The following is a 14101-nucleotide window of genomic DNA, read 5'->3' as shown; positions in this document are numbered from 1 at the left end:
ATGTTTGTCTGCAAACACCAAAGTAACACTTCACCAACAGCCGGGAAAAAGAAAATGATGGTTTCTAAGTAGTTTTTTTTTAAACTAATTGGTAATTCTCAATTCAACTAATCAAGGAAATGTCTTAAGGAAATAGTGTTTCTGAATATGTGGAGATAACCAGCCAGTAAGCTTTTAGCATTTAATTTATTTATGGCCCCACCAAATAAAACCGTGCCACAAATGGAGAGCAGTTTGCTCAGCTGTGTAGTCAGCATGTCCATCCATGGACACATTAATTGTATCCCTATTGTCTTTTTTTTTTTTTTCCCTCCGCTGCTTTCATCTGATGTTTGGTTCCATTCAGCCCGGCGTCCTCATCAAAGGTCGTGCGGCTCTTCCCCACAGCCAATGGGCATGTTTGATATTCCATTCTTTAAGCCGCATCAAGAAAGAGGGCACTTATAAACTGAAGCATGTGTGACAATCTCTGCGGCATCATGGCAGAGAGACCCAGAGAGGGTCTCTCACTGTGAACTTTTTTTGTCCACCAATTTAGAAAATGTCATTATTTTGAGTAAGAAACCCAGCTATGATGTTTACTGTTTTCTGTAACCTTATCCTGGTACAGCTTATGTTAAGAGTTTTTAAAGTGTGCATCAGGATTTTCTGTTTTTGAAGAAAGACTGATCAAATGTGGCCTCAAAAACACACAAATAGTATGAACCACACTGGATAATATTTGTTAAAATGTTTTGGGTTGATTTGGAATTTTTTTTAAGTTATGAAAATCAGTTTTGAAGATTCTGCTCAATAATTCCATTAAAGAGATTTTCAATATAAAATGATTTTTATGTCAGATTTTCCATATAAAAGCTTTGAACCACTGTGCCACCTTCTGGTACAGCAGATCTCTCTTTGTCATGTCACATTCTCAGTGTGAAGTGAGTATTTGCTGCCCCCTTTGGGTCATTAATGTAAAGTGCACACTTTGCAAATGATAACTGTTTACACATTTAAATTAGACCCATGGATAAATGGTCAGATATTGTGACTGTGAAATGAATAATACACAAGTTGGGTTTTCTTTATTGTGTTTTTTCACCAAATGAAAACAGATTTTGCAGAAAGCTCTCGTGTTGATGTCAGTTGTGAAGTTTCTGCTTGATCTTCACCTCTGGTTGGCACACTGTCACACAGCCCTCGAAGTTCAGATAGGGCTCCATAGCAAGAGGTTTGCTTGACTCCTCCGTGTACAAACATGAAGAGATCAAATGGATCAGACTCATGATGGTCATCATGAGCATAAAAAACCCTAAAGATCATGAAACTCAGGGTAAATGTCGACAATAAAAATAGAAATGTGACTGATAAATATGCATTCACCACTCTCTTTTAGGATCTTACCGCAATAGACTGTGTTTGCAGTGAAGTCATGGGAACGATAGCTTCTCGTGAACATTGCACCCAGGCCCAGAATGAGAATGGTGTAAACGCCGAATGTATAGCGTAAGTGCTTAGTTAACAGGAAGCTCTGCAGGATGAACCTGAGGGGAGCAAAATGTGTTTTCAGTCATTTACGTCCATAATTCTGCTTTACAACCAAAACACAAAATCAAATATTAGACATGCCTTTAAATCTCCAGTGTTTCTGTTCTTACCAGGTTATAGTGCTCAAGGAGACGATGGCGAGCACGATGGTGCTGACCAGTGGGTCCGGTACACCAGCTTTGTACTTAAGCACAATACCAAAACCGACCACAGCGTTCAAGAGAGACCACCAGGCAAACACTGCCAATCCGTTCTGGGTCTGCCACAAATGAATAAATCACATGCGTTCATGTAGAGATACCTCTAAATTCACACAACTGATGATGGTGAAATGGTAAATTTGACCTCACCAGGTATCGTGTCCACGAAATCACACTGGGGTTGTTGATGGCTAGCCAGGCTTTGTGCTTGCTGAGGTTAGAGTAGGACATGTAGAGCATGTAGAAGCTGAGGGCTGGTAGAATCCATCTGAGTAAGACAGCTCCATATATATTGCTGTGGAAAACAACAGCAGCTTTAGATAGTTATGGATGTATTTCTTTGTGAGAGTCAATGTTGCTGCAGTTGTGTGTGCTACTGGATAAAACATCATTGTGCATAACTTACTGGCTGTCCCATAGAAGCATGCTGCATATTCTTGCAACGTTAATGACAGTCCACATCAGATAAAATACTGGCGGGTGGATTTCCGGATTGCAAGACTGTGGACCGAGGACATTTCTACAGATGGAGCAGTAAAAGTATTAACTGTAATCACATCTCTATGTAATTGTTTTAGTGGTGGAGTCCACCATACCTTAGATTCAAATAGCCTTGCTGCGCATACCTACATGACTTTGTTTGGCTGCACTCTAAACAGATATATTAGTTACCATTCTGTTGTATTTAACTGTTTGCTGGTAAACCATTTTTCTGGTATTGTATTACGTTTTAAAGATGAAATCTTTGATACCTTTTAAAAAGGCTGACCACTGCCTCCACAAGCCAAGTCATCGACCAAAAGTCAATCATAATCCAGTAACTTTCCGACCACCAGTCCATAGTCACCTCCAGGGAGAAGGTCTCAGACACATTCCTGAATGAGGTCTGAAACAGAGCTGAAGAAGAAAACAGCTGATCCTCGGTTTGGATTTATGAGAAATTTCCGGACAGTGACACATTTTAACTGGGATATTAATAGGGTAACATCTATAATCAGGGTTTTGATTTGTTCACAGCAAGTATGCACTTGACATTTTATGTGAGAGACTACCAGTCTATATTGCAAGTGCAGAAGCTTGTTATATGGCCTTGTTAGTTTAATTGGCTTCCATCCAGGATCAAATGGCTGGCAGGGCAAAGGTCGTCAGTAAGACGTGCACAGCAAAAATGTCCTTATTTATGATAATGTATTTAATATATTCTTGCTGTCAAAAAAGTATTTCTCTATAACAATAACTATTCACAACCAAATATGCAGCAATTAAAGCTGAAAAATATATGTATGTGTCATTTATTGTGAGTTAAACACTCATTACTGATGATGAAGATTCAAAAGTACTTTTCTTTTGACTACACACAGTAACATCACCACGTGGACAAGACCAGCTTATGAAAACCATCAAATTCAGTCCTCTCAAGCTCTGAATATGACATTTTGGTCTGACAACATGATTGAAATATTCTGTAGAAGTCGAGTCACTCACCGTTGGGCACGCTGCTGTCCTTTACCAGGCTAAAGAAGATGTCTGAGATCACCTGACTGATGACAGCCAGGGCAATGCTCCAAGCATGTATCACTAGATGGTCACTGTTTCTCACTGAGAGGAGAAACATCTTGGACCTCTCCATAGTGTCTACAGCTCAGACTGCTGTGAGACACAATATTTGTCACCACAATCTTATATTTTGGACTTTGCATTGCTGAACTGCTAAATTTTATCTCTTTGATTACATTGTGCGTGCGTGTGTGTGTGTGTGTGTGTGTGTGCGTGCGTGCGTGCGTGCGCGTTTGTGTGTGTGTGTGTGTGTGTGTGTGTGTGAGAGAGTACGGGTAAGATTCAAAAGTCAATCAACTGCCTCTCCATATTTTATATGATTACAAACGTCGTGTCTTTGTACTTGTCATTAGGCAAAACTACCAAACTGAATGCAGTTTTATTACAATTAATTGGCTATTAAAGAAATTGTTAGGATCAGCTTTAAATATGTTGTTTCTCTTTGAAGTTATTCTTTTTTAGCGAAAGGTTCAATTGCCTAAATGTGTACTTTCTTAATAAAATGTGCTCCAAGGAGATTTACAAATATTGATGTAAATCCAATCACACAAGAAGATATGATATTCTTCATTGATTTTTTTAAATTTCTGTCTTAGTCATAATTAATGTCTACCTTACCATACATTACTATCATATGCATTTTTGTAATCTTATTTATGTCTACGCCTTTGGCCATTATTTGGCTTTACAGTTATTAAGTACAATTATAATATTTTTGCGCCTGAATTCTATTAGATCCCTGATTAAATTCTTTCCTAGCACTCTTAATAACCCACCATTTGCTCAGTGTAATTTAATTTTGTTCTGCAGAGAAAAAAGAGAACATTTAGATTTTAAAATTCCTTTGAAAAATTTATCAAGAAATTATACATAATTTTTTTTTTTTTACATTTGTTCATTTTGTTTTATGTAAGGACTAATGCATAATTTTTCAGTATTTACACATTAATTGTATTTGTTGTAGTATAACCATTGTAAATTTTAAGTCAACTAACATTTCCATCCAGAAAAATACGGAAAATACAACATCATTCTAAGCAAACAATTCAAAGAAAGAGTTTCCTTTGTGTCAAGGCAATTTCTACCGGTGACATATTGAGTCCATTGTCTTTGTAAAGTGGTCGTTTGTGGTGCTTCCATGCGATCAGAGCAATGCGAGCCACAATTATGATGCAGGAAATGGCCAGGATCACAGCTGAAGAGGAAGGAAGAGATCAGATATAATTTTGATCAGAGAAATTCAATTAATCACCAAGAAGAAAACAGAGGAAGGTGCTCATTTCCCTCAGTTCAGGTGTCAGACAGTACCTTCAAAGATGTAAATGTAACTTTCAGTAGAGCCAGAGTTGCTCAGGGTGCCTGCCAACCACAGGATTACCACAGGGTAGATGGTCACAATATAACGCACATGCTCATCGAGGTAGAAGTTCTCGAGCAGAAACCTGGGAGACAAAGACAAAGCATTTGGGTTCCTCTGCTCAGGGGAAGACATAAACACCCACCAGCTAAACAACATAACACAGCAGGGAGTCAGGCTCACCACATTAACAGCACCATCAGAAGCAGCAGCAGTGAAAGCATTCCACAGTCACATCTCGATGTTTCTGTCTGATACTGTAAGTAAATCGTCAGGCTCAGCAGAGTGGAGAGGGTCCCCTGTGTTGCGTACACTGCTACTCCATTTTGCACCTGATTCATCACAATGGAAGAAGACGTTAAAGCTTGAACGGTTGAAATGCAAATAGCTAGGCCTGAAATGAACAATCACTCAAATTTTTTTTGTTGATAAATTGGTTAGTCTATAAAATCTCAGACAATAGTGAAAAATGGCGGTGGACTTATTGTTTCAGCTCTACAAGCAGCCCATTTGAAAGCCGTGAGCAGCTTCTGTGGCGTCTGGCAGCGTTTTAATCCTTCAGCTTTTGGCAGATTCTCTGTAAGCTTCAAATACAGTCTACCGCACAGGATGCCGGTGTGTCACGTGACCATATCTATCACCTCTTCTTTAAGTGAAGTGCGAGGCAAGGAGGGACTGGAAACCAATCTCAAGGTTTGCTATGGCCTAACTTGGGTGCTTCTAGCCTCCTAATCTCAGACCACAGTTGCCTGGTGCACAGACTCTGCAGAGCCAGTGGGACTGAGCACTTCGGTGAGGATTCACTCTTTAGATATGGGTGATGGAGCAGCCAGCAGCTTTGGAACCAGCGGCTGGCTTCTTTAACCTTATAGTTTATCAGCCGTGTGCAGTGGGACTTCACGAATGGGAAGCTGTAATAAAATGCGACTTTAAAGGAGTAGTTTGACATTTTCCGGAAAACACATTTGCTTTTTTCTTGCTTATATTTAGATGAGAAGATCATTACTACGTTCATGTATGTGTAGTAAATATGAAGCTGCAGCCAGGAGATGGTCGGCTTGGTTTAGCATGAAGACTGAGAACAGGGGAAACGCTCGTCCAGGGGAAATGGGTGGCAAGAGAATAGCAACCAGACCTTCTATTTTCTCTCTACTTTTCGTTCCCTATTAAGTTGAATAAGTTCACATAGTATATTCGAATTTGAATTTTCAAATTATACCATTGACTCCACGTCGATGGGGGCCTTACATGGGCGTGTGTTTAGAACTACTGTACAGGGCCAAGTTTGAGCGTGAATACAAGTGAAACATACAAAGAAGTGGATACAGAGAAGTCGAAAGAAGCGATCTACTGTATGCCCTTGCACTCCTCCATGGCAGGGTTGTAAAATTCTGAAGAAGTCATCGTGGCGGCAATGAGTTTCTCCTCCATGGTCACAGTCTTCTAAGTTTCCAACTGTAAAACGCAACAGTGCTTCGTGGTAAACAAGAGACTTCTTCCCTTGGGTGTATTCGGCCTGATCATCCACTTACATGATTGGCCTACGCAGTGCCTTGCTCAACCAAGCTGAAGTGTTTCTTCACATGATGTAGTGTCATTTTAGAGAGTGATAAGCTTCAATAGCTTCCTCTATGTTGGACTCTGTGGCTCTCTATCCCCTCAAACATCAGCTTTATCAATCTTTTCATCTAACTCTAGATAAGAAAGCAAATGAGCGTATTCTCCAAAATACCCAACCATTCCTTTAAATACAAAATTTTATAGGAGAAGAAATAAGGAAAGGTTGACTTCAGACTATGACACTTCCTTGGTTATTATGTGTATCACAACATGACCTATAAAAACAATGTATTTCCAAAATGTCAACTTTAATGAGGTAAGAAAAACAGCTGTTTTCAGCTTTATGTCAATGCATTTTTCTGATGGTTCTTTAATTGGATTGTTTAGGTTAAGAAGTAGGACGATGTTTTCAACCCGTAATGGAAAACCTCTCTGAAAATTGCAAAATCACCAAATCTGGAGAAACATGGTTTTCAGTGGACAATGCTGATAGTCGCTGCAATAGGAAGCTGGAATTACAGCTTCCTATAAAGCGGCTTATTATGTATACACCACACAGATCGTGTTATGCCTGAAAATATGGATTATGTTTTCCATAGCAATAAGAATAACATGTTGTTTCCAAATGCAGCGAGAAGGAAATGAAAGCAACTGACAAAGTTAATGTTCAAGTACAATAAAGGTTAAAATTTACCCTACACTTCCACATAAAATGACATTTTAATCTTTACAGTACTCAAACTCAGAGTATCTTAGATTTCTGTCTTTTTCCATATGAGTTGCCCTTCACTCCACAGAGCACCTTTGTTTGCTAAATGTGTGAATTTCTGACTGTTTCTGTAAGTCAAAGACATCTGATTGTCTGGCTGACATTCAGCCCCCTTCCTTCCCTGTTTACATGTTGTTATGAACCAAAAAAACAAACAAATATATATTTCATTGAGAAATGATAAACAGAAAAGGGCTATGATATAGTTTTACCAATATTCTGAAAAGCCAGAGGTCTGCCTTGTGATATTTGTTCAACCAGGCTCCATAGATCTTCAGTCCATGACAGGAGAAAAAGAGGATAATGTAATTGGTGAGCGTCATTAGTGCTGATATTATCAGCAATGGTAGCAACAACCTGTAGACACATGGAAAAACAAACATTTAAATTATTGTGAACGACAGCATAAAAAAAAGAAGAAAAAAAAAAAAGCTTTTTAGAAATAGAGGAACGTGTAGGTGGACGACCTGAACTTACACACTTACTCTCTGTCAAACAAAAACAGCCATGTAATGTTCAAGCATGTTTTGATGATAATGGCGACATGAAATCCATAGGGTAACACTGCAGGCGTGGTGTACATCCAGTCATAAGCAGTCCTGCGGGGAGCGAGGATACTGTTGTTAGAGGGAGGGAAAATACACCACAGCAAACAAACTGTGCCTTTGGGGAAATAATCGCAATGTCAGAGCAATCTGCAACATATAAAGAGAAAATGACTGCACAGAAGAAGGCTGGTGCCTCTGGAATAGGTGGAGTGATTTGCCACATGCAATAATACAAAAGACAGTTCTGCGGTGTGATGCAGCCATTTAGCATAATCATTGTTGGTAAATTATGTGTGAAAATGATGCAGAAGCCTACCTTCTACAGAGTCCCATTAAAAAGTATATAAACATGGCAAAAACCCAAAGATATGTGAAATCCCAGACAAACAGAGCCCATTCTGCAGGAGTTAAGGGTGTTGAATACTTGAGTGTCACATCTTCTGTGCTCTGCTGGAAAATACCTGAACCAAGATAATCACATTTTATTATATATTTTATACATACCATACTTTACACAACCTTAAACTGATTCAGTTTATCTGACAAATATTCACCTGATTTAGCACCGAATCCTGACAGAGAGTTTAATGTGATCGCGGCTAAAAACGTAAGTAATCCAAGAAACATGAGCACAACTCGGGCTGAGTCGTGGTTTACCATGGTGATGGTCCGAGGGTAAAAGTCCGCAAGAAGATACAACTACCAATTTAGACAAAAAAGGAACAATGCCAACAAAACAATATTTTCACCTTACATAAAAAAACTGAATCTATGCTTGAAAATACATATCTATGTGCCTGTGTTGTCAGTCTCTCGGGTTCTTCCACAACAAAGCTAGTCCAGTGTCTGCAGGTCTCAAATAAGTTATGACAGCACCTATCATAACCTGTCCTGGCAGGATATATTATATATTGTGTCATCCTTTTTTATGACCCTGCACTGAGCATCTGTTATCTTCCTCTGTCATAAACAATCTGTTGTTTAGTTGTTAAAAACAGGGTAAGGAGTAAAGACCAGGGTGTAAAAAAAGAAAATCAGGACATAATTAAAAGAGTGTGAAAGCAAAACCTTTACTTACTCAGCAGGGTGGATTGGATCCTCCGAGACGAGCCTTAATTATAGATGCACTTAGAAGAAACCATCCTTGAATAAAATTTGCAGTCCCCTCTGCTCGTATTTAGTCTGAGCTAGTGCCAGGATGTTCGAGTGTCGTTTTCCCTTGGTGTACACCGGGTGTGCACCTTTAAAGTAGGCCTGTTTTAAGTTTTTAAGTATGGTGTGTTGCCCGCCTTAGAGGCCTCACAAAATCTTAAGAAAAAGGCTAAATAAATCTATTACTTACTCATAAGTTACTTAACTTACTCTGATAACTATATTGATGCTCAAGTGTATTTTTACAGTAAATAAGCAAAACTCTATCTACTCTATCAACTCGTATGTGTGTTGTATGACACGAGCAGACCTGACCATGTTACAGGAATGAATCTTGCAAGCCCTGACGCTCCCAAGAAGTCTCTCTAGTATTCTCCAGGCTAAAGGAAGTGCAGAGGGCAGCGAGTATGTATGAGAGCTGGCATCAGCAGCAGCCAAGTTGGGTCAACTGTCGTGGTTTCTATGGGTTTGTAGTTCCGACTGGTCTCAGCAGCGAGTGCACACAGTTACAGTAAATGCAGAGGGGAAAACTTCATTCAGTCAGTCGCCACTTGTACTGCTTAAAGCAAGCGAATGGTTGTCACACAGTACTCAAGTGTGTTTGTAACACTATTTAAGGTTGTAATGCTTTCGTTTCATCTTGCAGGTAGTTTTTGCCAGCGTCAGCCTTAAGAGTGTGGACACTGATTCCTGGAGCTGGTGTGGACCGGTGTAAACTCGATTTTTATCAAACTTGCAAAATACCATTAGAAAAGATGATTTTTTTTCTCCAGCTGATTTGAATATATATTAAAGAATAGTTTATCCATTACTTAGAAACTATAAACGTTCTTTTACTGTTTATGTCTGCATTTTTGGGTTTAAGTGAAAGTGTAATTGCTAAAACTTTAGTTCTGTATTGCTGTATGTAATTAACTACACTATAATGCAGTCACCTCAGGTCTTGTGTGTGCAGCTTCCTTCCACACAGTGGCACCACTGCATTATAGTGTGGCAGTGAGGCATTGACACAGTGTATCCTCCTAATGTAATTTTAATTCACATGTGAAGGCAGCTTGAAAGTACAGCTACTGAATCACATGGAGCTTTTTCTCTGAGGATATGCGTCTGCATGGAGACACTTTTCTTCTTAGTGAAATCAGTTTGCTTTCAATCAGTCTGTTTTTTCCACCTCCACCTCTTCTCTGACCAAAGCTATGTGACAAATCTTCAATAAAATGTCATTCTAATATTTTTATTCATACATACATACTGTTTCATAATATCAGACAATCAATTACTGTTTAAGCAAATTGTTTCTCTCTGACATTGTGTAGCTGGTGTAGAAATATTTAATTACTTACTATTTCAGCTCTGATATGGAGTTTTATATCAATAAATATATATATATATATATTGAATGATATTGCATAAAAAAGCCAGACCATGTACAGTAGCATCAAAACTTGGCTTAACTTCCTGAAAATCTTAGATTATAACTTTAATGGAGAGTTTTAGTGGCACATGTTTGACCCAACACTGGGACAAAACAATAAAACCACAACGGTAAAGGTCCCTTAAAAACAAGCATTCTGTGTCTATGTGTGTCTTTATCCATATGATCCAATTATTCTACTTCTGAGGACTGAGTTTATGTGCAGGCGGGCTGTGACTCGGCAGCCCAGCTGAGGTTCAACCTTTGTAAAGGGAGCACTCGACCCAGGAAATGTCCCCTGCCAGTTCCCTCACCCGGCACCAGATGCTGCCTTGTGGTGTATTGTACTTAAAACACTCAGCAATAATTAATGCAGAGCTCCTCCAGGAGAGCTTGGATTAAAGGCTTTATGGACTCTCACACATAAACATGCAGGATATATACACTGGTCCGCACTCACTCACAACCTCTCAGAGAGCACACGCAGGTGAGTCATAACACCTGATACATGTGGGAGAAAATAAAAGCTGTGTATTGATGCTTGTGAACACCAGTGGGTCTTCATGACCATCAAGTCAACAAGCTCTTCCCAGTGCATGAAGCTAAATTTACCACAAGAACACTTAACATCGCTGCTGACTTTACAGCGACACACAGAAGAGTATTTATCTTTATCGCTGATGCTGTAATCCCACATTGTGCCTGGATGACTCTTTCAAGTTGACTGACTGATTGCTGTGACCCGTGCTGCTGGCAGAGGACAAGGCCCAATTTGTCGGCTGCTCATCACCTAATGAATGAAATCATATCCAATTACATGGCCGCCATCTTTGATCACTTACATTATGAGAGATACTATGTGCATGATGGGTATTATAAAAGATCACTGTCACACTGGTAACACATTATGATTCACTTTATGACTCATGCAGGTCTTGGCATCAATGGATTCTCATAGGCTCTCTGCATCACACAGCGATTACATCCAAACACTGTTGAATATTAAAATATTGTCAAGCTTATTATGCCTCCGCACCGGCATCAGCCAGGGCTGGAGGCATTATATTTTTGGGTTGTCCGCCTGTCTGTCCCATTCTTGTGAACGCAATAAGCCACGGTGACCTCACAAAACACTATTTAGGCCTTGTGAACTCAGTATCTTGGGAACCCCTCAAGGAACTCTCTTCAAATTTGGCACAGATGTTCATTTGGATTCAAGGAAGAACTGATTTAATTTTGGTGGTCAAAGGTCAAGGTCACTGTGACCGCACAAAAGATGTTTTTAGCCATAACTCAAGAATTCACACGGCAATTATGACAAAATTTCACACAAATGGTTAATTTTTTATATGACTGATTAAACAGTGATGTAACCTGAAACTAGTTGTGAGTTGCAGAGGCATACACCCACAAAGTGGTAATTGTATTTTTATTTATTTATTTATTTTTTTTTGGAATGCCAGCAAGAAAAGCAATTACCTTGAACTGACAGAGACTTAGATAAACAGTTTGTGTTTTGAAATCCTGATCAATCACAGAAGAGAGAAAATATTTGAAAAGATCTTAAATTCAAATAGTCATGCATGCCGACAGCTTCCCTGGCATCGTTTCTGTGCAGAAGAGATTGGACAATTGGGACGGTCCTACAGGAGCCGTTTTGTAATTAGGGACCATGACTAACAAGCTCTGTGTATTTGGACTGTTTACTTCCTCACAGCCCAGGCTATGTGACTTTCACGCTGTATTTGTGGACGACATTTTCGGATCCCTCTGGAAGCAAGTCACCTCCTAATGTCACAATTACACTGCCATGACCAATAGTGGTGGCTGTGCCAACTAGATTACAAATGAGGATGGCAAAGGACAGCAAAGGTGAGAGTGGAGGATATTGGCCTCTAAATGCAATCAAGAGTCCCAGAACAATAATTCAGATGTTATTCGAGAACAGTTGAAACTGTGCAGCCTGCACAATCAAACATTTAAAGAGAACACGTATCCATTTCTCCAGATAAAAGAAGATATTCGGAGCTCAGGAACATGTTCTTGCTCAACAAAAATAGTGAGTTACACAAAAATGAGGTATGCTCGGAAACTGAAAATGATTCATCTCTTTTGGCCAGCAGTAGACACCATATTGTCAGTTTTGATGGAAGTTTCACAGAGATCACATCCAATCTTACTCCCACCTATCCGCACCCCTTCACATAAGACAAGCCATCACAAGAGATAAATCTCCACATATGAAACCACTTTGGTCTGTAAGAGGCTGTCAAAATAATATTTTCACTCCTCCAAAGGACCCTGGTAACCACTGCTGTCCACTGCTGTGCTGTATTATTGCTGAACATCAAGTTTGGACACAATACATAGGATTTTTATTTATTTTTTTTAGAACTCGGGATTTGTACAGTATAAACCACTACTTTCCTGTCACTCAAACCCTGGGTGCTGCTAGTGGAGTGTGAAGGCTGGAGGTGGGGGATCACAGGAGCCTTCGGACGAGCCAGGTGATGTTGGACTAAATCTGATTTTGGGGGATTTAGAGGCCTGAAGTCACATATTGTCAACTAGACCTAGAATTGCTATCAGCACTCCTGCTCGAACTTACTGCTGTGAGGAAAAAACAAAAACAGATCACCGTCAGACAAATGTGCTGCTACGAGCGTGAAGAATGAAAAGCCTTTTATTGTTGTTTTGACAGTTCAGCTACATGTGTGGCACTATGGAATATTTCTTTATTTTAATGAAAAGCCTTTGAAGGTTCATGCAGACATTTATTTGTGTTTGTGGTGCTGTCAAAGTCATGCACTAAGTGAAGACTGGTTACTGTTTAGTGGTGTTTGATTATTAATTGTTAGTGACTGGCTGTCAGGCAGGTTAAAAAAAAAAAAAGGTGGAAAATGAGAAACACTTTTGGGAAAAGTGACAATGTGAATGCAGATGTTTCCATATAAAACGGGTGACTGAATGGTTTGGTGAGATTGAAAATGATGTGAATCATATGTTATGGCCTTCACGGTCGCCAGGACACGACCTATTGAACACCCATAGGAGATTTTGGACCAGTGTTAAGACCTTTGCTTCCCAACACGAAGGCCAGCACACACCAAGGTAAATCTGAGGGGGCTGTGAGATGACGGGGAGGAAAGTAGAAAACATATATATATATATATACTTCTGCCATAAAAATACAGTCTGTGGTCCAGCCTCAGAGCTGATAGCGTGGCTGCAACTCAAAGTCTTTTTTCCTTGTCAAGTATTGGCTAATTTTACTTACTAATTATGTAAACAAAACAAGAAAAAAATCCCTCCCTAGTTGAGCAGGTCACAACCAATAGACATATGGTTGATGGCTGATTTGTGTTGAAGTCATAAGCCAAAAAGTTCTATACCACCATCATCCAAACCCTTAATCAGGGAATATTTTAGGAGAATGGTTTTCATCTGTGGAATAGATTTTTAGAGACTTAGGAGCAGCGAAGCTCTTGTGGCAGCGCGTCACCTCTCTAAAACACTTCTTTTTTTCATTTTTTCCTTTAATTTGTCAGCGTTCTGTATGCATGCAGTCATATCCACGTTTCATCTCGAACACAGTGATATCCCAAATGATTGTAAAAGAACTTTCCTTTCATGCAGTTCCACATTCTGTTCGTGCAAAGTGTCGATTTCTAAACTCGCGCTACATCATCTGTCATGTTCAGCTTGGTATTGAGAGTGCAAACTGTGTCTCCTTCAGTTACCCAGCCTGCACTACAAATGATGCAAAACTGAACCAAACAAAAGGCTAAATAGAGGTAACCTTAATGTTTAATATGCAGGAGACAAAATGGCGGCCTCAAAAAAAAAAAGATGATGACAAGCGCGTGACAAGTCGCTGCAGAGAGACTGATGTCAAGAGAAATGAGGTGCACCTTGCAGTCGCTTGGCCCCTGTGGTGTGTGTGATGATTAATTGTTCTATTATAAGAAGATGTATCTCATTAAGGTACACATCCTGTAACTGTGCTTATTGTTA

General features: G+C 39.5%; 1 protein-coding gene across 1 annotated transcript; it reads right to left on the bottom strand.

The window, feature by feature from the left end:
- Positions 1–1118: 1118 nt before the first annotated feature.
- Positions 1119–3360, bottom strand: LOC111237805. Its single transcript, XM_022767043.1, has 7 exons — positions 3216–3360; positions 2483–2627; positions 2137–2250; positions 1881–2025; positions 1641–1789; positions 1387–1526; positions 1119–1294 (listed from the first exon to the last, which is right to left on the bottom strand). The coding sequence occupies exons 1-7, from the start codon at positions 3358–3360 to the stop codon at positions 1125–1127; spliced, it is 1008 nt and encodes a 335-aa protein (XP_022622764.1). The 3' UTR covers positions 1119–1124.
- Positions 3361–14101: the final 10741 nt, after the last annotated feature.

This window comes from Seriola dumerili, unplaced genomic scaffold, assembly GCF_002260705.1.
Source record: "Seriola dumerili isolate Sdu_G_001 unplaced genomic scaffold, Sdu_1.0 BDQW01001124.1, whole genome shotgun sequence".
In the NCBI taxonomy this organism is placed as follows: domain Eukaryota; kingdom Metazoa; phylum Chordata; class Actinopteri; order Carangiformes; family Carangidae; genus Seriola; species Seriola dumerili.
Note: the sequence above shows the minus strand (reverse complement) of the source record. Positions and strands in the feature narration are given on the sequence as shown.